The 22,622-nt window shown below is 36.5% G+C and overlaps 3 protein-coding genes and 2 pseudogenes across 4 annotated transcripts; 2 read left to right on the top strand and 3 right to left on the bottom strand.

Moving 5' to 3' along the window:
• Positions 1–2,575: 2,575 nt before the first annotated feature.
• Positions 2,576–7,905, top strand: LOC120149663 (ubiquitin carboxyl-terminal hydrolase 23-like). Its single transcript, XM_039162389.1, has 11 exons — positions 2,576–3,069; positions 3,196–3,310; positions 3,509–3,619; positions 3,889–4,061; positions 4,249–4,575; positions 4,889–5,014; positions 5,437–6,063; positions 6,171–6,351; positions 6,439–7,086; positions 7,241–7,337; positions 7,488–7,905. Exons 1-11 carry the CDS (start codon positions 2,773–2,775, stop codon positions 7,645–7,647), a joined length of 2,862 nt encoding a protein of 953 aa, XP_039018320.1. The 5' UTR covers positions 2,576–2,772; the 3' UTR covers positions 7,648–7,905.
• A 2,857-nt stretch (positions 7,906–10,762) lies between these two features.
• LOC120149664 (APO protein 2, chloroplastic-like) lies at positions 10,763–13,459 on the bottom strand. 2 transcript variants are annotated; one of them, XM_039162391.1, is made up of 5 exons: positions 13,264–13,459; positions 12,914–13,047; positions 12,110–12,317; positions 11,965–12,013; positions 10,763–11,715 (listed from the first exon to the last, which is right to left on the bottom strand). In XM_039162391.1, the coding sequence occupies exons 1-5, from the start codon at positions 13,289–13,291 to the stop codon at positions 10,884–10,886; spliced, it is 1,251 nt and encodes a 416-aa protein (XP_039018322.1). In that variant the 5' UTR covers positions 13,292–13,459; the 3' UTR covers positions 10,763–10,883. The 2 variants fall into 2 exon arrangements, with proteins under 2 accessions (XP_039018322.1, XP_039018321.1); XM_039162390.1 differs by having other exon boundaries at positions 11,965–12,317; positions 13,264–13,457.
• A 1,202-nt stretch (positions 13,460–14,661) lies between these two features.
• Positions 14,662–16,176, bottom strand: LOC120149729 (annotated as a pseudogene).
• A 2,020-nt stretch (positions 16,177–18,196) lies between these two features.
• Positions 18,197–20,392, top strand: LOC120149666. The gene is made up of 4 exons (XM_039162393.1): positions 18,197–19,009; positions 19,356–19,426; positions 19,546–19,945; positions 20,047–20,392. The coding sequence occupies exons 1-4, from the start codon at positions 18,890–18,892 to the stop codon at positions 20,239–20,241; spliced, it is 786 nt and encodes a 261-aa protein (XP_039018324.1). The 5' UTR covers positions 18,197–18,889; the 3' UTR covers positions 20,242–20,392.
• LOC120149665 lies at positions 20,348–22,193 on the bottom strand (annotated as a pseudogene).
• Between the last annotated feature and the right edge of the window lie 429 nt (positions 22,194–22,622).

Genomic DNA, 22,622 nt, shown 5'->3' with positions numbered 1-22,622 from the left:
TATCATTGTTACGTTTCATGCTGGACTCGTCCTGTCCAGTTGAACCCAATCCACTTATAACAGCCCGAAGAGTAATGTGTTGTTTGTTTTGATTTATACCAGAATATAACTAAAAGTTGGCAAGATGGTTGCGATAATGTCATTGAAAAAAAATCAAAATAATTTATCTCGAGCATTATTTTTTAGATTAGAATAATTGTTATAATGTGAAAGAGAAGACTTGTAGTGATTCATGTGACTAAAAAGACTTCAAAATTACAATACGTCTTCAATTCTCGTAAAAAAAATGTACAAATGACAACTTGTCTTTAGTTCTACTTCTACATAAGAAACATATAGACTGCAACGCATCTTCATCCAACTATAGAAGCAGCTTTAATATAAAAATAATAATTATTTCAGATACATAAAATTGTATTTATGTAAGTTACTTATAAAAAATTTATATCGTTAATATATTTATATCCATCCTAAAAAATATTTATAGATCAAAGAAATCAAACACTAATGCGTCTTTAGAATGCTGCTTACCCAGCATCAAAGAAGTATCTTGAGACGCACAATCTTAGGAGTATCAAACTCGACAAGCCTTGATTCAGTCGGATTAAAACTGAGAAATAACATTTGTTGCATCGTCCACCTGGTCCACAATACTTTTCTCAACTTCCAGGCAACAATACGGTTATGTAATAACGATTTCCTTTAAAATATGGGAGTATTTCTCCACCAACCAAGAAAATTCAACTAACAGTGGGGTAGGGGATTGAGAAAAGAGAGGCTCAGATTCGCCCATTTTCAGACAAAGTGAAGAGAACAAGGTCGGCGGCTGCAATAAACATGGGTTTCTGTCCCGCCAAGCAACGACCGTTCCCCCCTCAAAGAAGATATCATCATAGCCTCGCAGCATTCATTTAGAGAGAGAGAAAATAAGAAGGAGAAGAAGAAGAAACATTGGAAACAGAAACATAAACAAAAGAAGCTGAGAAGACAATGGCGATGAATGAATAATTAGCTGGTAAGAGCTATCGTGGATGAAGGTTCGATTGGTGAAATCATAGGCTTCGCTACCAATCAGAGGAGGTGAGTCAACCGCCCTTTGGAAACCAGCAACCTCCTCGAGAGCAAAGCCTCATTCTTAAACTAATGAGCAAACCCTACATCTGACTTGCTCTGCTTTCATTTATCCTACTTCGACTATTGCGGTATTGCCCTCTTTAGTTTTGTTTAATTCACTTTTATTCTTCTACAAAGGTCCAAATCTTATTAAAAAAAATAGTATAAATTACATAAATGGTCCCTAACTATATGGCAATACTTTGTTTAGTTCTTCGATTATTAAAAGTTATAAAATGATTCACAATTATATGATGATGATTTGTTGAGCTGACTATTAACAATTACAAAATGGTTACCCAACTATTCATATGTTTCAAATTAGTCATTTTTCGTTAAAAATTGATTTATATTTAAGTTAGACGTTAACATGCTAATTGTAATATGATAAAATTTGATTATAGAATTGCAAACGACTATACAATTCAAACTGTTCTGGGATCAAATTTTATCATATCTCATTCAGACTGTTAATTTCTAAATGAGATGTCTGTCAATTTTTTAATAGAAAAAGATGAATTTCGAACATATGAATAGTCGAATAATCATTTTGTAACTTTTAATAGTCCGGGACTCAACAAAGTAACTTCTTATAGTCGGAGGCCATTTTATAACTTTTAATAGTTGATAGACTCAATAAAATATTATCATATAGTTAGGGGACCATTTATATACTTTACCCAAAAAATTAGTGATACCGAAATCTTCAACTTAAAAAAAAGTTAGCCTTATTTTTTACATTTAATTAATATTTAAAATTCTAAAAATTAATTAATTTAATCTGTTCATTGACGAAAATTGATAATTGTCATGGTGTTGAATGACAGTATATGATGTTGACATAGTGACTAATAAATGAATAGTGAAATGGTAAAAAAGTTTATTTGGTTATTTTAAAATGTTTGAGTATTTACTAATTTTTTTTTATAAAGTTTGAGGTTTTATTTAATATATAAAAAAGTTAAAAAAATATTTAAAATTTATGATATTGCTAAATTCTAAGGTCTCTTGACATAATGCCTCCCAATTAACGAGAGACGCTTTATTACCTGTATTTGAAGAATCCCAAATGAAGCGATGAATGTATTTTTCAATGTCATTACAAATCTTCTTAGGGAAAACTATAGTTTGCATAAAATAAACCGGAATTGCACTAAGAATAGATTTAACAATAGTAATGCGGCCAACCATGGATAAAGTAATATAATGGTTTATTTTTTAAATATAATATAAATTAAATTTTAAAATTTGAAACGTTACATGAATCTATTTTGTATTAAAACTAACATATTTACTTTTTATCCTATAGTGGCGGTTTTCTATTGGTTGTTTCCAAAGCGTTTGCAGAAAAAAAATATTCTAGTCAGCCGCGCCCCACGCTAACAAAATCAACATGGAATTAAAAAATTAAAATTTATTTGTTGGGGTATTTGCTGTAGGGTTTAATAGTGAGCTTCATCTCCCTCTTTCTCCTCCTCTTTCGCAGAAGCCGAAAAAACTCTCTGCTTTATTATCGTTATTTTTTTTTTTTGCATTTTCTTCCACTGAAAACCTCTCTTCGCTGGGATTGTAAACGGGGACGAATTTTTAACGCAAACCCTATTTTTGAACATGGAAGCAATGTTGATTAGTAGCTCGTAATTGAGAACCGAAGCTGAAATGCTGGAGCGTTCGGATCTTGGAAACGGGTCGCTGGCTTCTTCTTCTTCTTCCAGTTTTGATCTGTCTAAGAAAAAGATCGAGTTTCATCCAGCGAGGAAGTCCTTTAATGCGTTAAAAAGTTTGGACGGTGGGGATTTTAGAACCGAGACGCTAAACCCTGGGCCGGATTCGAAGCGGGTAAACGGAATTGGATCTGATCAATTGGGCGTTATAGGAAGGAAGGTTGATGGGACAGATATGTGGGAGAATGGTTTGGATCCAGTTCTTGGTTTGAAGATAACTTTTCGTAAAATTGTAAGCTTCTATTTTAGGCACTGTTATGTTCAATCTTATCTTTCTGTTATGATCAAGTGGAGCCTTTTTTTTCTGGAGATTTCTGTGTACTAATTCAACCACTAACATGGCTTTAAAAATTGTCAGGGTGCTGGTTTGGAGAATCTTGGAAACACATGTTTTCTTAATTCGGTATTGCAGTGCTTGACATACACAGAGCCTTTAGTAGCTTATCTGCAAAGTGGCAGGCATAAAAAATCTTGTGAGCAAAATTATGATCTTTTCTCTATGTTGTTCTTTTCTTCTTGTTTTGAGTACAATATTGACAGGTGTTTTAGTTTATGTGCTTCAGTGTTTATGCATATGGTTATGTTCCGGCGTAAGTGCAAGTCAAGTTTCACATGTCATGTTCATATATTTTTTCTCTGATGATGTCCATGTTTTCAATTGGTATATGAAGGCCGTATTGCTGGATTTTGTGCCTTATGTGCTATCCAGAAACATGTTAGCCGCGCTCTACAATCAACTGGGAGGATATTGGCACCAAATGATCTGGTCTCGAACCTGCGCTGAATCCTTTTTGTATATCATGTCATTGACTATTTTGTTGTTCAGCTGTGGTGCATGAGAAATTTCCTTTTTAACCCCTACTCTACAGGGATTAGTTTAGGCAATGCTGTTAACTATAAATTTCTGAAATTCATTTGTGGAAGTTATTTGTTATGTTAAAGACACAAATTAAACCTGAATTACCATTAATATTAGTGGCTATATCATTTCTACTGTGTAAGAGATTTGCTGTCTAGTTTCTAGAAGTTGTAATTCTTAACTCATGCTTAGGCATATCTCGGAACTTCCGAAATTCTCAACAGGAGGATGCACATGAATACATGGTAAACCTACTAGAATCCATGCACAAGTGCTGCTTACCTTCAGGAGTATCAAGTGAATCCCCTAGTGCTTATGAGAAGAGTTTGGTGCACAAGATCTTTGGTGGTCGCCTTCGTAGTCAGGTATACTCTTTTTCTTTCTGAATGATATGACCAAACTGTATGAAGTTTTGTTAGATTTTGACAATTTTGGATGTGTTGCAATTATGCAATGAAAATTCATGTACTTGATATATTCCAAGTCATATTCGAACTTCTTATGGAATGATACTTCTATGCATTATTTAATATTTTCTTGTTATTTCTTCAGGTTAAATGCTTGCAGTGTTCTTACGGCTCCAACACATATGATCCCTTCCTAGATTTAAGTCTTGAAATAGTTAAGACAGACTCCTTGCTTAAAGCACTTAAAAAATTTACTGCTGCTGAGCTTTTAGATGGAGGAGAGCGACAGTATCAGTGCCAACGCTGCAAGCAAAAAGTTAAGGCAACCAAACAGCTCACAGTTTACAATGCACCTCATGTACTTACCATCCATCTAAAGAGATTTCATGCATATGATTTTGGGCAAAAGATTGACTGCAAAGTTGAATTTGGTCTGACCTTAGACGTGAAGCCTTTCGTCAGTGGTTCCAATGTGAGTAAGCTTCTGTTGCTTGTGGTTACTTCTCTCTGTTGAGTGTGTTTGTAGGTTTGGGAGACACAAAAAGTAGTGTCAAAAGAATAATGCAACGCCATTCAGAAGTTTCTTTATATGACCTTTAAGGGCCTTGATCGTGGGAAGAAGTTTGCTATTCAGTTTATATTTATTCTGTTTGAATTTTGAATCCTGCATTCAATATGTACGGCATTCTTCTGTAAGGAGATTGGGAATGTAATTTGTGTCACCAATAACTTTGTATCATGCTTTATATAACTAGTTGAAAAGTTAAGTTTGTTGGACTTGGCAGGAAGGAGATTTGAAATACACTCTTTATGGTGTTCTGGTTCATTGTGGATGGAGCACTCGTTCTGGCCATTACTACTGCTTTGTTCGCACATCAAGTGGCATGTGGTACTCCCTTGATGACAACAGGGTACTTGAAATGAATTTTTCCTTTTAGATTTGTTCTTTCTATTAGAATGCTTGTAGGGGTCATCAGTGAGTGGATGTTATCCTCTTCTTATGTGGAACCTCCTTTCTTCAATTTGTTGTAAAAATTGGGAAAGGATCAAGATGCTGAACTATTAACTTCATTTTTTTTGCAAGATGCAGAAGCTCATTGTTTGCTAGTCATAAGAGATGTCCATTATTGGAACTTTATGGTTACTTTAATTTATGCAAATATGACACATACTGTACATTTATATCATCACATGTAATGGGATTAATAGACATTAAGTTGGGGATGAAGAACTGTTTTCTTTCTTATTCCATTACTTGAAAGATTCTTACTGGAAGTTTTGTCTTTGATCTTTAGAATAACCCTTCTTATGTGTTTCAAACACAATGCAACAGGTTGTCCAGGTTAGTGAGCTGACTGTTATGGAGCAGGAAGCTTACATGTTGTTCTATGTTCGCGACAGAAATACTGCTCCAAGAAAAGCTATTGATATTCTTCAGAGGGATGCCTTAAAATCTAATGTTAAAGGAAAGTCTGTTTTTAATCAAAATCTGAAGGAACATGTGCAAACTGGTCATGTTGGTAATAAGTTATGTTCTTCAGGCGCGTCTACTGGTATGACTCAAAAGGTTACTGATAATGGTGGCTTGTCAAAGGAAACAATCATGAAGAAAGAGCCATCTCAGCTAAGCTATGCACAGCCAATGGCAGAAGGCTCAGTCCTTAAGGAGTCTACTTTAGCCCCTTTCAATGTGCCATTACGGAAGGACTCATCACAAGCATGTGCTTCAAACCTAGTTCAAGGTGAAAACTTGCAACCATCATCTTGCTCTGTTGTTGGTAATGTTGGTGGTCTTAGTACTGGAATTTCATCCGTTACTACTGTTGCCAAAGATAGTGGCTGCAATGAGAGGGGAGACTCTAAATCGGGTCTTGGAATCCCACTGACCTTATCACTCAATTGTGGTGGTCTCCATAACTCAGGCACTGAAAAGGTTGCGAGTAAAGAGACCTTGCAGAAGGTAAATATGCAAGTTTTTATTCTCTGCACAGGCTTCTGTATCCCTTTTCCCCTACATTGGTGGCATTTGCACCTGTTTCTAATTTTTCTCTATGTTTATGCCTCCAGATTAATTATGCTTCAAAGATTGAGTTTTCAAGTATCGCTGCACTAGAAGATATGGAAGAAAAAGCCATGAAGAAAGTTCCTGGTGAAGCTCCATCTACGAGTACTACTAATGAAACATTGAAGGATGCTCAGGCTACGTCTCCAGATAAGCCAAACCATGACAGTACTCAGGTGATTGTACTGATCATATTTAATATCTAACACTAGCAACAGTAGTACTACTTGTATATTGATTTATGATCTTTCTCATTTAATTTCCAGGTCAGAGATGTTTCCTGTCACAGCACCATTGATAAGACACTAAATGAGAGGAGAGATGATAGTAGCCAAAAGAATCTTTCTGAATCCCCTTGTAGCATCATTCCAAATGGATCTTTGGAAATTAAAGCTCCTGAATATGCACTTTGTAAGAAGCCAAAGAAAAAACATCTCAAGTGTCGGCTTGAAAACATGCATATTGGCATAAGATTAAAATTTTTCAGGGCATCTCTGCGCATGCACATCAAGAAGAAACTTAAAAGGAGCAAGAAATGCACCATAAATGCACATGTTTATAAAGAAATTTTATTGAATAAAGATTGTTTACCCTTAGATATGGGGCCATCCACATCCGAGAAATCCAGCACAATCAATTTTGGTATGAATCATTGTAGGAGGAAAAAGGCAGCCAATGTTGCTGCTCTAAAAAGTGTTAACAACTCCAGTTCCTTGACGAAAAATATAGATGGAGATGTTAAAGAGAGGATTTATCAGAATGGTACTGTTCTTACAAGTGATAAACAAGCAGAAAGGAGTTCTGGCTCAGTCTTAGAAGCAAACTGGTTTAATTCTAGAGAAGTGGATTCTTTGAAAGAGGGCAAAATAGGTTCATCTCCAAATAGCCATGTGCTTACCCAAGGTCTGGTGGAGACTGCTGGTGCGTTATTTATCTAAATTATCTATTTCAGCTGCATTTTTTTGCTTTCATACTTCTGAAATTCATTTCTTGTGTTCACAAGTGCATAATCTGCATTCAATTTTTTTATGCTCGCATATTCATGCTATTCTTTTGCCTGTTTTACTTGCTGCAGTTGCAAGATGGGATGATATGGGCATAGCATCACCCCTCCATACCGAAGAGGCAAACGTTATGGAAAGTAAAGGAATTGGTTACGTTCCAAATGAATGGTGAGTGAACATAGATGCATTCTTTTTATATTTATAATCTCCAACTGTAGGTTTTGTTAAGATACAGAAAAGAATATGGTTTCCTTTAGCCTAATAGCTTTGCCTGGTTTGAAGGTTGTAATCTCCTAATGCCTGTATAAACTATTACAGGGATGAAGAATATGACTGGGGTAAGAGGAAGGAGAATAGGCAAAATAAGCACAAGTTTGGTGGTCCAGATCTTTTCCAACAATTTGCAACCAAGAAAACACATTTAAAGAAGGCTAAGTTGAACCATTCTAATTCAGAAAATCGACCATTCAGGATATGAAGTAAATCCATTATCGATCTGTGGCAATTTTGACCTGTCTACTGTCATTGTTTACTAATAATTCTTGCTGTCTTTGTTGAATTGAGCTAAATTGTAATTTGTAACCAGGAGAGTGTTTAAAGCGGAGAGAAACGAAAATGAACATTAGAAATAGTTTCTATTTTTTTGTCATTTATCGTCTATTTTTTCTTCTTTTCTGGACTTTCTTCATTAGGAAAAAGAGACATGACATTGTATGAACTTAGTTTTGGAATTACGGGTCGTAAGGATCTTTTGTTAGTAATAAAGAAATTGTGGTAGTAAATTTTGGTTGTTGAATTATATGGTCATATGTATAACACTTGGTAATTTCTTTTGTCAGTACACTTCGTAAATTTTCTTCCCTACAAGTTGGCAAATTTACATTCAATTCTTCAAACTTGAAGCTATTTCTTTGATCTGACGAGAAACAACTTTGGTTTGCCTGATTTGTTTGGTTTGACAGAGAAATGGAAGTCAGTTTGCTGCTAAAGAATTCGGATGGCAGGGTGAAACGACAATACATCATTTTGATTTGGAAACTAAAGATCTTATAGACCATCTTCTAACATTTCTCATGTTAAAGAATGTCTTGGAAGATGGAGTCTTCCTCGGAAAACCGAAAACCAGTTCGTCTGGTACTGTTTGATTCGGTTTTCCAGACAAAGCAGGTCCTGTTTTAGGTGAAATTGTATTGGACTGAAAGCTTGAGAAGCCTCCAAAGATTGATGAAACCCAAAAACAAAACTTTCACACAATCCAAGTAAAGGAAAGTTAGAACCCTAAAACCCAATTGGTTTTATAATTCCATCTTCTTTTTGGGTAAATTTGTTGACTATAGTGCTTCAAGATAAAGTAAAAACAAAACTTTGTTTTGTATTAACATTATTTACAGTAATGCTTGGAAGGATTGCGATTGCCGTCTCCGTTCATATGTAATTCAGTTTCTCTCGGCTGTTCTGACTTTCAACATTTCAACCAACTACGGTTTTTATTTTCCTTTTCGAACAACTAAATTCACGAGCATGGAATATATATACCATCCTTTTTATAGCTCTTTTTTTACGGCGGTTTTGTTGTTTGATCAATGAACATGTAGTTTTCAAAGATAAAAATAGATTGAAAGAGAGGGAGAGCAAAACTTCTCTTGTTTTTCAGAATTGAAAAATGAACGTTTCATTTAGAAAGGCATATCGGAACCAAGATAACACCAGCCTGTTATCCTTCCAATGCCAAGAGAGGGAAGTTGTCGCTTGCTGTGCTCTGTGAACCCACCCTCACGCTATGCCTTCCTCTCTAGGAGCCAAGAGACCAAGCTTTCGCACAAGTCCCATTGCTCAACTCCTAGCTTGGAATGGGCAGGCTAGATGGAAGTCACAAGAACCGACTCAATGAACCGTACCAAAGTTCAAACAACTTTGTTGCCCCCACTTGGGTTACAAGCAGGCGCTACACCACTCGGCAAACAACTTGTGTCTCATTAGACTATTTAAATAGCTTGTATTTCAAATGTATCAGTGATGTGGGATTATTTCACTAAAATAACTATGAATTTCGACCCAAAATCTAATCCAAATTCACCTCCATCAATTTATGCTTCTATTTAGTGGGTAATGCTCTCCTCCGGCATTGCCAGACAAAGAACAACACTCTATATTTTCTTAGCTTAATCTGGTGATAAACAGGGACTTGGAAGCTTTTATATATATATAATCCCTTTTTATCATCCAACGTCCCACATTTCTTTGGGTAAAACTCTAATGCATATCAACGGCTCACATCACCCACCACCACTAACTTTCTCTTAATGGAGCATCTGCTTGCTAGTCCTTGATTGATTCACATTATGAATCCATTTTCATTTTGGCATAATTTACTCTTGTCCCTTACCACTAATACAACTTCTTTTTGGTTTATCTACCACTTAGTACTTGATCCACTTAATATAAAGCTGGACAGGTTTCTAGTTTGTAATTTTCTGTAGTACAAAGCTCGGCAATGTATTATCAATACAAGTAGTTCCGATCCTCAGTTTACCGAGTTTTTCAAGTTCAATAATCGACCTTCATGTTCTTTGATTCAATCAAAGTGATGGTTTCATTGTAGTTTTAGTCGACGTTCTTAATTTTCTCTCCACTCATGCAGGGGGATCCATTGTTGGTGACCGCATTCGGGAAATTCTTGATTCTGGTATTCCATTTCTTGTTTTGCGTAGCAACTGATATTTATGATGTGTTTGATCTGGAAAATGCTGTAGTGTATCAGCAAGGATCTCATGTTGGTCTCAGAGGAAAGTATGCTGGGGTAAATGAAAGATGGATTGGCAATTTTGTAGAATAATTTTAATCATTTTGCCATGTCGTTGAAGCTAACAATGCCGGTTTTTACATGCAGAGCAAAAATGAAAAACATTTTATCCACTGGCATTTACAATCAAATATCACAAGGATCCACTGGCAAATTCTACCGGGATTGTTATAGTCTGGTGGATTTCCAGGTAATGCCGCCTTGCAATTCTTCATAAAACAACAATGAACAATCCCATGCTGTACTTGTTATAGTCTGGTGGCTGATGATTAGGTTCACTGCTTCTCGATTGCTAATTCTTTGATGATTACTCTTTTCCTCTCAGGGATGGTGGCCATGATCATGCTGCGGGCTTTATCGGGATATCTCAAAGTACAACCAACTTGAAACCCGAGAAGAAACTCGAGAGGAGTCGGGGTGGAAACTGGTCCACGGGAATGTTTTCAGGCTTCCAAATAACTTTGAATTTGTGTACGTCTGTACCAAATAACTGCGGTTTGGCTTCAGCTTTGAATCTTCAGTCATAGAAATCATTAGTTTTTTAAGCCTTCTTGGTACAGGTTCATCGGCGGTCAGTAGTTACTTGGTTCTGTTATTACTGTTTTATATGAAACCCTTGGGCAATCTCTTCAATGTTTATTCACGCACTGAATAGTGTTTTGTTCATCCTGCAACTTTTCTAAAGGACGAATTTAACTGTGTTATTAAGGAAAATAAATAAATAAGAATCCAAATTAGTGCTTTGCATGGTATAAGCAAGCTCTACAAACTGATCGGAAACAATGAAAAGTGAGAACTCAAGTGCATGAAACTATAGTTCGTTGGTGAACAACTCTATGTCGACATAAATATTCAATTATAATTTACAATACATGAAGAATACAACATAAGAAGCGAAGATCGTCAAAGGGTCACACTACCATTTCAGCTTCTCTAAGACTGGTGGGGATCCCGATATCTAACCTCATGGTTGGTTTATATTGATCAGGCACAGCAGCACCGGCCTGCACACAAATTTCCACCACAGCTGGGGCTTGCCCGTAGAAAGACCTGAGTTCCCGTCGCAAAGGCGGTCCCTTCGCTTCAGGCAAATGCCACACATATCTTGGAGGTATCAAGTCGTCCAGCACTGCTGCTTGCCAACCATGTTGCCCATTTCGTTGCTGGTGCTTGTGGGCACCGCAGTTCTGTGCTTTGTGCCCCGAGGGACCAACGTGCACCTCCGGGCAATATCCACAAACCCTCACAGGATACATCCTCATTAGCTTCTTAGCTCCTCTCCTCATTTGTTCCCATGCTTCGAGTGTTTCCACAGCAAGCCGGATTATTTCGTCTTCATCGCAAGGAGCTACTACCTCCGGATCAGGTATTTCGGTCAATAATGGTTTCAAGGGAACTTCAGGAACAGGATCTGGTAGTTCACTTTCATCAGCATCAACAAATTCGCTTTTACCAATCCAAATGATTGGCTTTCTTCTCCTCTTTGTTGGATATTCAGGAACATCAACACCAGCTTGGATGGAGAGCTCAACGACTGCGGGAATCCGAGGAATGGAGAATCTCTCATCGTGACGTATACGCTTTCCAAGGCGATCATATAGATGGTAGGCATCGACTGGCAAGACTACATCATCAACAGTTGCATATGTCCATTGGTGAAGGCCGTTACGGATGGAAGCACGGTGACCCCTACATGACTTGAATGGATGCCCGACAGAACCAACATGAATTTCATTACAAAAGCTGCAAACATGTAAGATTAAGATATCACTACAGCATACTATCTATTCACATTCAAAGCGGAAAATAAATTTTATAAAAAGCTAACGAGCTCTGATTATGATTACAGACAAATCAAGTCTAATTACATAATAAACATAACAGGGGCCGTTGGTAAATCTTAAATACCTAGTCATTATGGTTAAAACAACATGGTTTTGTGAATAAGGATGTTCACAAAGAAAGAAGTACGGTAGAGGGAGAAAAATATACCCGCAAGCATGAACTTTCACCACCTTCAAGAGTTTCTTGAGATTGTTAATTAATGTAACCCTTGCATTCAGCACATCGTAGGCAAGGGGTACTAGGCTTTTAACGATTAAGCCGTTCTTCGGAGGTGGAGCCGGTTTTTTAGGCTGGCCTCTGCTCTTCTTGAACCTCTCCCTAGCAGCTCGCCTCAGCTCCACTATGGGTACAGGGAAGGGCTTCTTCTCTTTCTTCGAATAATAGCGAGGCAAATCCTCATTTTGAGGGTGATCACATCTAACTACCAATGCACACGGTTGATGAAAGTTTCTTAAAGGCACTATAGGCTTTGACTGGAGTTTTAGTTCACCACTGCTACGCTGCGGAATGCACCAATTTTGAAAATACGCATACTTGTTAGAAGTATTCTAAAACTAACAGCTAATCAGGAAACAAAGAGACTCAAGAATTCCATATTTCATCCAAAATTACTAAACTGCTGGCTTTTAATAAACATGCCAAGAGTCATAACTAAACAGTTATAATTCAATTATTCCGAATGACAATCTTTAAATATGAAAATGACGAATGATAAACCGAATCAAGTCAAACTGAAACAAAAATGAGAACTCAGAAGCAAAAAGCTAAATTCTTAATCCATATTAATGTATTAAGGAACATTATACAGACTGGTTTAAGTTTCAATCAACCATTAACTACGGGGAAGCAAGATTTTATGTGAGGATAGTGAATTTATAAAATTTGAAGATAAATGGAACTTATAAAATTTTAGGGACAAAAACATATTATCAATATAAAATACAAAAAATTTTAAAATCTAAAATATATGAAAATTTTAAATTTCAACAAGCTCGCAATTAGAAACATTATTTAACAAATGGAACTTCAACATTATGTCCGGTAGCCGAGTATGGAGTTCAAGGGAAGTAAAAATGCAAAGGCAGATGATGCATACCTCCAAAGAAGAAAGCGAACTAAGGCCCGGGCAAAGGTTGAGTTTCACAAAATCAGCTCTTGAGTGGTACGAAAGCATTGATGGCCCAATCCCGGGAGGCAAAGACAGATGATTAATGGAATTACAATCCACCCCTGAAACCAGAATCACGAAGCAACCTGTGAGAAATTTGTATGCCGAGTTTTGGCAAACAAAAAATTAAAAGATATAATCATCTAGAAGGAAGGAGGAAACCCTTTTCTTGATTAGTGAAATAAAGTTAAATCAACGACCAAAACCCAAGTAAAGGCCAAAGATAGTGAAGAAGCAAATGCGAAGTTTGGCTTTGGGAGAAGGAAAGAAAAGCTTACAGCAGCGAATTGAAGGGGAAGCTGACATTTATTTCAGACTGACATCAACAGAACCACCAGTTTATAAACGAAGAGGGAAGATAACACAGGCTTCCTTGTTGTAAATCTTTTGTTATCTAAATTCTCATCCTTTCAACAGAATCAGGGATTATTCAGCTTTTTGGTCCACTGGTAATGAAGAACAAAATAATGAGCCTATGCTTTAGCACTTGAGTAGAAGATTTCCTTTAGTTTTAGCCTTAATTTGGAAGGATCCATCGGGCCCAAAAGTGAAAGTTGTATGCCTCCCATGGCCTGACCCAAACTCCCTTTTTTCCATTACAAATTAGACAGAGAAATAATGAGATTTATTTATAATATAATTACTTATCCGTATGAATTAGTTTTATTTTTTATTTATAGCGTAAATTTGTATGATAACATTGAATCATACGACCGAATCACAAAAATAAATATTAGAATAATATATTAAATTGAATATGTATATGTTATGAAAAAAAATAAGAAAACATGAAGTATTAGAACTAGAGAAATATGTATTATATTTTCAATATTGATTGTTTATAATGCTCATTCAGACTTTGCATTTATAGATATAAGAAATAAGTATTATATACAATTTTTATCGACAAATTTTCAATGGTTTCACTATTACTATTGCCCTTTAGTTAAAGAAAACTATGAGATTTAAATGACGTGATGCATTGTAAAAGCTTTTCAGGCCTTGAAAAGTAAGTCATGTACCGCTTCTATCTTAAAATTACAAGTTTTTTTCTAACACTTTTAGTTAGAACATGCTTTAAGTAGGGATGGGCATGAGACCTGAATCAACGGGTTTTGATCCGACCCGATTAGATTGAGTTTTTTTTTAATTCGAATTTGGGTAGGGTTTTTAAAATGTGATGTTTGGGTTAGATTCGGGTTTAGGGTAAAAATATATGACCCGACCAAAAAAATATAATTTTACCTTATATATTTAGGAATAATTACAATAATATCCTTCTATATATTATTTTTTTCAATTAAATCACTGTTTTTAGTAAAAATAATAATATTTTTTATTATTTCGGGTCGGGTTCGGATTTTATCTCAAAAAGTCGGATCGGGTTCGAGTCAGGTGGAGGTATATATTTTTCAAGTTGGGTGAAGAATGTAAAATTTTCGGGTCGGATCGGGTTGGCCGAAACCTGACTCATGCCCATCCCTAACTTCAAGTATTGACATAGGTGCCACTTAAATTATTTGATTAGTGATTAAACTGAATAGAAAAATTTAGAATTAAAGTATGATATAATTTTAAGAACTAAAATATATTTAACTCAATTATAAATTGTAAACTGTCTATTAATAAGGTCATGTTGATAATTTATTTATTTTAATATTTTGTTAGAAGTCAGACTACACAATATTTCCAACCTAAAGGAGCAATGGGAGTTGAGCAACAGCCAGTAGAAGAAGAAGATAATGGCGCTTGCTTGAATGTTTTTCACAACTTCTCACCTCCGCAATCAAAATTCTCTTCATAATTTTGACAAGCAACATCCCCATAAACAAACATTCCCACACTGCAACAACATAGAAATTGTAACTCCAAACAATCCTCAAAACTAGAGTTATCGAAGCCGCAGCGAATGTGCATCCTCCGTACGCAACTACGTCGAGCAACGGCACGTCTCCTTCTCCAAGTTTATGCAGAACTGCTTCAAGTAGAAGGACTTGGATTAACCAGCAGAGCACTCCATTTGTAGCTAGCACACCTAGAGCTTCGGGGCTAAATCTGCGAAAAACAAGTAAATGTTAGTCACTACCAGCGGGTTTAGTCCATTTGATGATTAAATCAAATTATTAAGATTAGAAAGGGAAGTTGGACTTGCTTTCCATTGATGCCTAAAAGGAAGCCTGCTAGAACCACATATGTGCCAAATGCCATCAATGGTATGTATAAATCGGAGTGTTTATGTCATCGATAGGTGGCTTGTAAGACAAGTCACCGCCTAGTTTTTCAGTTGCTCTCACCCAGTGTCCCTGTAGGAAACAAAGAAATCAGAGACAAATTTCTAAGATGGACTTCCATACTGATTTTGGACGCAAAAGTACTTACTAGTGCATACCTTATGCAGAAATGGGCACAAGATTAACTTCAACTTATTCATCACATACTGCTCATTCACTTGGAAGTAATATTGCAGATTCGAGAAATATCGGCCGATCTACGACATGTTTCACAAGTAAAAATCTTACATCACTCAAGGAAGATCATCTACTTAAGAAGTTAAGAACTTCACATATTACGTTGCTTGATCCTAAGAGCGTCCCCGGGTAAGCACCGAATTCAGTTTCGATCAAATCCGTTGTGGCTCCATATAGAGCACCAGCAAATGGATCCATCTCCTCCTTTGCTCCAGCAGGCTGGAAAAGGATTTGCTCACATCCTCCTGAATTATATAATAAAGAGATGCTAATAAAGAAAAGTTCTGAATTGAACAGTAGATGTGAAATGTACTACATATAACATGCATTAGCTAGTTAATTACTTGATCTTGATTAAATTTCAGAACTAAAAAAAACAGTTACCTTCTTCTCCTTGTGAGTTAAAAGTTGCCACTGAAACCTCCAAATTCAATCAACTCAGCCTTTCTTTGGAATCAAAATTTCCACTCCAAATTCCTTCTTCTGCATGCTGCCCGATACTTTCTATGTTTTCTAATGGTGACGTGGCATTGTGATGGGTACGCCTCCCAATGTTACAGTGATGGGATCCTTACACTAGGCTCTTTTGGGCCTTCATATATATTTAACAGCTCTACATCTCTTAATATGGACCCAAGAAATGCTTGTGTAGTAAGTATTGTAGATAGGGGATGTACTGGTCATTTTATCTGGATTCGATGGCATCCCTAATTGTAGATCCATGTTCGTATGGCATCGAGCTGCTGGTTCAAGTAGGTCCTCAATCCAAAAGCAAGGGAGAGAAAAAAATATATAGCTTTGACTTTTAAAAGAGTACACAGTTGCAGGGTCTATCATAGAGAAATGGTACATGCTATATGAACTCGGTACAAGTCTAGGTCAGTCATTTGCCATAGCTTTCTTTTCTTTCTTTCTTTTTTGCGGTTCTCGGTCAGTTTCAGCTTTCTATAGGATAGGGAAAGCAAACATTGATCGCCAAATTGATGATGCATTCACAATTCAAAGATAAGTCGGCTACTTCAGAAAGAACAGAAAAAAAAAGGGCTAATCAGATCCTTCACTTGCTCCAAACCAGAGGGTGATGTTGAAAGCTTGCATATGAAACTCGAATCTAAATTTGTTAAATGTCATCTATGATGAGTTTTGAGGTTGGCCGATTACACCATTCACGTTGTTGATGGGAATAAATGAATTATATCGACAGTTGGTGTTAAATTTAAGATTATTATGTTTATTTTAAACTGACAGACTATATAAATATAACTTTCAGTTATTATATTCAACTTTATTAAAGATTATGTCAAAGATTAATAATTCTGGAGATATCATCTCTGCCGAATTTTTGAAGACTCTACTCAGAAGATAGAGTTTTTTTTAAGATCTTTAATAGTTTTCGGGCTATGTTTTCCGAAAGTATAACAATATCATTCCCAGTTCTCGCTATCATTTAGTTAACTTTCTCAGTTGCACACAAAATAGAAAGATCAAGAAAAGGAACAATTCTGATTTGTAAACAGTAACAATGAGCACTACAAGTGGTGAGTGGCCACTTTGTTTTGCTATTTGTCATATAATGACCCACTGGCTTAACTCATAAGCAAAGTTACCAGCACTTGATTTTATCCCACTAAAAAAAAAGCTTTGAGTGCATGCTTGTTAGCTAGCTACCTAGCTACCTCTGTGCCTCATAACAGTTGAAAAAGCTTAAACAGATGAGAAACAATAGAGGGGACGTAAAGTACATTCTTTTTCCAATCTTTTAAACTGATGATGATGAATCCATGGCATAAGCTGAAAGTATATTTATGTGGGATGTTGATGCATTGCCAAATAATTCACACACCCACATATCTATATCATATAAAGTTATAAACATCCCACGTCTATGTAAAGGAATTAATAATTGAGGAAAAGCTAGTGTTTTCTGTGCCCTCTTTCTGAAAACTGACAGTAATACATACATACATACACAACTAACAACCATCCCATCTCTCTTTAAAAAAAAAAACCATTCATATGCATCACACATGTGATTTGTTGTGTCTTTTAGATAAGAGTTGCAAAAAATTTAATAAACAAATTAGCAAGAATCTGGTCACCGACACTGGTGTTTATAGATTTCAAGAGGATCCCATAGCAGCTTTTTCAAGCTTTCTTAAACCATGAATTCAAAGGGTCTATAACAGATGAATTGCTGGTTTCATTGGATAGGTTTGGTGGGTGGATTTTGATGGGGGGGATTACTAGTTTATCCCTTTTAATAGCAGGGGAAACTACTAAGGCAGCCTGCATAGTGAATTCACTTAAGTTGATTGACTGTGACTTTCTAACTTGAAGCTAAAATTGGGGTATATTCCCTTCTTCTTTTTTAATAGATGATGGGGATTTGGAAGGTGGTGGGATAAAGAAGAAAGAATCCTTGACAACAAAGGAAAGTAAAGGGTGAATTAGGGAATCTATAAGAAATTGGGTATGAAATAATCCTATGGGTGAATTATATACTTAGTCATTCAATTATTTATACAGTTATATTTTAGTTATTTAACTTTTTTTAATAATCTAGAATGATTATAAATTAATATTTATTCAGAATATTTAATTTACATTGAATTAAAATATTTAATTTAGTAAATATGATTAGACGGTGTTACACGGAACATTTAAAAAGTATAATAGAATATTAAAAGATATAGTAAGAAGAGGGGTAACGGTGCCATTATCCCAAAAGAAAATCATCACTTTGCGCCTGTCAAAGCCTAAAAATAAGGTACCTTGAGCAGCTGAAACACCCCAACACCAGCACCAACAAGACAAGAAGAACAAACACATCAGAAAAACAGCATCATCCTATTTATCTTCATTGCTTTATTTTCAGCAAACCCACACATCAAAAACACAAAGAAAAAGAAAGCATGGAAACTCCACGCACCCTCGAAGAGTCCACACATCACCAAACTCTCTCTTTATTTCAATGGCCCAGCTCAGATCAGCTGGACCATAATTTATGGTTTAGTAGGAGGAAGGAAAAAAAACCAAAATTAAAGGGAAAAAGAAAGCAAAGATAGAGAAGATAGATGTAGATGTCTTCAAATGTGCTCCATCCAAAAACCCATGTTTACCAGAAATACCCTTCTGCAACCCCCCCGGGGAAAAAAAACCATCTTCATCACTGTCTCAACTCTCTAAAGTTACATTTTTTCACCTTCTTGTTATTATGTGGACTTCTTTGGGTTTTCTTTGTCTTGGTCAGAGTTTTAACAGATTGAACAGGAAAGCCAGAACCTTCCTCTCTCTCTCTACACTTAATCTTTCCCTTTTATCATTTCATGCCCACATCTCATTCTTTCTTATCGAATAACCCTTATTCTTTCTCCTTCTTGTCTCTTTCTCTTCTACATATTTGCTTATTTTAGCCCTCATACCTGTGTTCTGAACCATGAAGAAGATGAACGTGGTTGCTGCTTCTGTGGGGTATTCTCCATACGCCATGTATGAGGACCAAAGAACCAGGTTCAAGCACCAGAGCCTCATGCAAGACTTTCAAGACTTACACAAGGTAATGGCTTTCTTGCTGATTGTTTAGATTTTGAGTTACTTTTCTTAAGCTTTTATTAGATCGGTGTTTTTATTCCTCTGGTTTTTTTTATTAGATCGTTTGGATCTTATTGTTTCAAATGATGGTCCTCTCTATTGTTTTGGGCCGGTGAGCTTTCATAGGCTTGATTGATCAACATGATTGTGTATATTGTTTACTGCAAAGTTTGATGATAAAATTATTGATATTTTGCATCAAAATCGTTTCATGGCTTAATGTTGTATCAAATTTAACTGTTTTTGGAATTGCTAGTTTGTTTGTAGACCCTGATTATAGTCTCAACTTATTTCTGATGTGCGTTTTTCAGGAAACAGATGCCATGAGAAAGAAATTGCAGATGTTGAAAGAACGAAAATCGACTCTGTTGGCCGAAGTCCGGTAAATGATATTGTTCCTCCATAAATTTGTATGATTTGCATAACATTAGCATTGTGATTATTAACATGGAGTAACTGGAGTTAATATTTTGAGTTTTGATCATATTTTTTTGTTCTTAGGTTTTTGAGAAGGAGGCACAAATTCTTGATGCAAAACCGATCTTCGTACACCCCGGCGGAACAAATCTTTGCACCGCCACAGAATATGGTGATTAGAAGTAAACCGAATATGAAGGGAAAGAAATCAACGGGAAAGGAACATTCTTTGCGACACCTAGCTACAGGTTCTGATCTGAACCAGAAGGGAAAGACTTATGGTGAAAAGGAAACCTTACTCACTTGTCCTTCTCCTATGATCGACTTAAACCAAAAGCAGCTGAAAGTTTTCGGTGGGAAGGAGGATCTTACTCTGCGAAGTTCTTTACGGGCTCTTGACTTGAACCAGAAGGAAAGGCTTTACAGTGAAAAGGAGGCTGCTGCTCGAAGCATGGCACCGGTTTTTGATTTAAACCAGATTTCGGTAATCTACTTGTAGTTAGTATGTGTTATTGTCTACAAATTTGCATGGTATACAATCTTTGATCTTGATCTGATTTCTTCTTGGCTTTTATTCTATTGCAGACAGAGGAGGAAAAACTACAGGTTAATGATAACTCACTGAGAATAGAGGAACTCAAGAAAAGTTCAATCCGAATAGGAAATGATGAGCAGCACAACGATATTAAACTATCCGCCTGCTGGAACACTGGAAGCGGCCCGAACAGAGTCGGGAAACGAAAGATCACATGGCAAGATCAGGTGGCATTGAGGGTTTAAGTCCCTTAGTTGGAAGGGGTGGTACTTGTTAGTTTAGCTTCCCTCCCTCTCAGATGTATTCTCAACGAAAATGTGTTGTTTAACGATTCATGCTTGATTCTTGGAGTAACCGAGAAGCAATTTGGTGGCTTGCATTTATTTGTGATGTGAATATTTTGTTGACAGATTCCACAATTTTGTTCCTTAGCCTCGTTGTTTTACATTTTGCTAAGCAATGGAAGGTGCCGGCTGCTCCATGAGAAGGGTATTTGGAGTAGGCAAAAAGATAAAAAGATACCTTAGAATGATGAAATTGTGGTGTTATAGCTTCCATCATAATGTAAACAAAGTTCTTTTGAGTCGAGCTTTAATTTTTTATTTTGAATTCGAGTTGAGCTTTGATAATCTTAAACTGTGAGCTTTCGAGTTGAATCGGGTTTAGCAATACTTGAATTCGACTGGGCTTATTTATTTAGAAGGATGAGATTGTGGTGTTATAGCTTCCATCATAATGCAAATAAATAAAAGAATAAATAAAAGAAATTCTTCTTCCTCTGTCAACACCAATCATGCAAGAAGGAACATATGTTAATTCCAGCCCCTAATGTTACTATGAAATGGCCATAACAACTAGCTTATGTAATGAATTGGTGACCTGTAAACCAACATACCAAAACCCAAATGCAGCCAAAAGAGCAACATTTCCTTCTGATCTTAAATAAAAAACCTTTTGATCATCATCCAAATCTGTCTCTTTTAGCCCTTATTTGATCGTCGTCATCGTCTAATTCCTGGATCCACTTTTGGAGCCAGTTTCTCACTTTCTGTACCCTTCAGCAACCTCCCAGCTTCATCATCAGCCTGTCCAGTGGTCTTCTGAGCTTCTTTAGCCTTCAAAGCCTGTAACTTGGAATGATTATAGTAAGCAACACCCAGAAACGCCAGCCCGTATCCGAACAAGTTGATGGGCGTCACTGTATCCTTAATCACTGACCATGAGAAGGCAATCAACAGCCAGTCCTTGACAACCCCAGCCACATTCATGGTCAAAGCAGACGTCTTTCCAACGAGTAAGAAGACAGATAGATTCAGAGCAAAAGCACACAGAGAATTGGTGCTGAAAATGAGGAGATCTAAATGGAAGTCTGAAGTCTCTTTCAAAACCGGGAACTCAACATAAATCCATGGCACCAACAAGAAAACCAAACAGCATGGTGCAACATAATACAGAGAAGTAATGGGATTCAAGTTGATCCCTTTAGAAGTAAGCAAGATTTGGATCATAATCAACCTAGTAGCCTCAAAAGAAACGGCTCCCAACTGCAAAATCACTCCCCAGGTGTCGAATCTAGATTCACCGTAAGCAGCAATGGCGACCCGGTAGAGATGGACAACATGGTGGCCATTGTAGCGGTCTTAAAGGCCTCCTTTTTAAAAAGAACACCAATGGAATAAACAGCCACCGGCATGAGGGCTTTGAGCATCTGAATAAAGGAAACAGACGAGTAAATGTAAGCGGAATTGGAGAGCCAGAGGCTGAGAGAGTAAAGGGCACCGATGGGGACGACGGAAGAGAGGTAAAGGTCGCGAGACATGGAAACGGGGTCGACAAATCGGAAGACCTTGATGAGGAGGAAAGCGAGGGTGGCGCAAAAGGACATGTGGATGATGGTAAGGGAGATGGGGAAAGGCCAATTGTACATCTTCTTGTCGAGGATGTACTTGTTGTAGACGATGACGGAGAAGCTGAGGAAGATCCAGATGGTGACATAGGCGTAGGAGAGAAGGATGTTCCTGATGACGCTGTGACTCAAATATCCGCCCTTTCCCATTGTTGGTTTCGGGTTTTGTGGAGATACACAGATGGGGAAATGGAGAGAAGAAGATGCAGAGAGGAAAGGAGAAGGGGTCAAGACAACGAGCGGATTTAAGGGGGTGAAGTTCAAAAGATTTGGTTTTTATAATGTACGTGGGGCGCTTTTTTCTCATGTTATAATAAAATTTTTATTTTACTATATTTTAGAGCCACGTATTTTATTTACATCTAATAAATACTATTTTTTTATTTCTTTCTTTTAATATATTCTTAGAGTGGTGTATCTTCTCTGTTTTTATAGTATGATTGTTGGTCTGGTTTTAAAGTACATTTTTATTTATCTGTATGACAGTTGAACTTTTTTTTTCATTCAGCATGATATATTTTTTATCAGGAAAAATCAAACGGTCTCATATAATTCAACGGTCTCATATAGTTAGATTATTTTTACGGTAGTTTTTTTTATGTATTTTGAACAGTTCACGAAGCAATCTGTTATGTTGATACTCACAATCTCTATGCCTTCATAAATTTTGCTGATGAATTTCCACTCCTTACTCGAGAAGATGAATTTCATAAAATTTAT

The sequence above is a fragment of the Hibiscus syriacus genome, unplaced genomic scaffold (assembly GCF_006381635.1).
Source record: "Hibiscus syriacus cultivar Baekdansim isolate YM2019G1 unplaced genomic scaffold, ASM638163v2 tig00111008_pilon, whole genome shotgun sequence".
NCBI lineage: Eukaryota > Viridiplantae > Streptophyta > Magnoliopsida > Malvales > Malvaceae > Hibiscus > Hibiscus syriacus.
Note: the sequence above shows the minus strand (reverse complement) of the source record. Positions and strands in the feature narration are given on the sequence as shown.

Coding starts and splice junctions, on each gene's coding strand:
- LOC120149663 (XM_039162389.1), top strand. CDS start 2,773: ATGCTGGAGCGTTCGGATCTTGGAAACGGGTCGCTGGCTTCTTCTTCT. Junction 5,015..5,436: donor ACTCCCTTGATGACAACAGG/GTACTTGAAATG, acceptor ACAATGCAACAG/GTTGTCCAGGTTAGTGAGCT. Junction 6,064..6,170: donor GTAAAGAGACCTTGCAGAAG/GTAAATATGCAA, acceptor TTATGCCTCCAG/ATTAATTATGCTTCAAAGAT.
- LOC120149664 (XM_039162390.1), bottom strand. CDS start 13,291: ATGTCAGCTTCCCCTTCAATTCGCTGCT. Junction 13,048..13,263: donor TTCCCCTTCAATTCGCTGCT/GTAAGCTTTTCT, acceptor TTCTGGTTTCAG/GGGTGGATTGTAATTCCATT. Junction 12,318..12,913: donor GTTCGCTTTCTTCTTTGGAG/GTATGCATCATC, acceptor TGCATTCCGCAG/CGTAGCAGTGGTGAACTAAA.
- LOC120149666 (XM_039162393.1), top strand. CDS start 18,890: ATGAAGAAGATGAACGTGGTTGCTGCTTCTGTGGGGTATTCTCCATAC. Junction 19,427..19,545: donor ACTCTGTTGGCCGAAGTCCG/GTAAATGATATT, acceptor TTTTGTTCTTAG/GTTTTTGAGAAGGAGGCACA. Junction 19,946..20,046: donor TTGATTTAAACCAGATTTCG/GTAATCTACTTG, acceptor ATTCTATTGCAG/ACAGAGGAGGAAAAACTACA.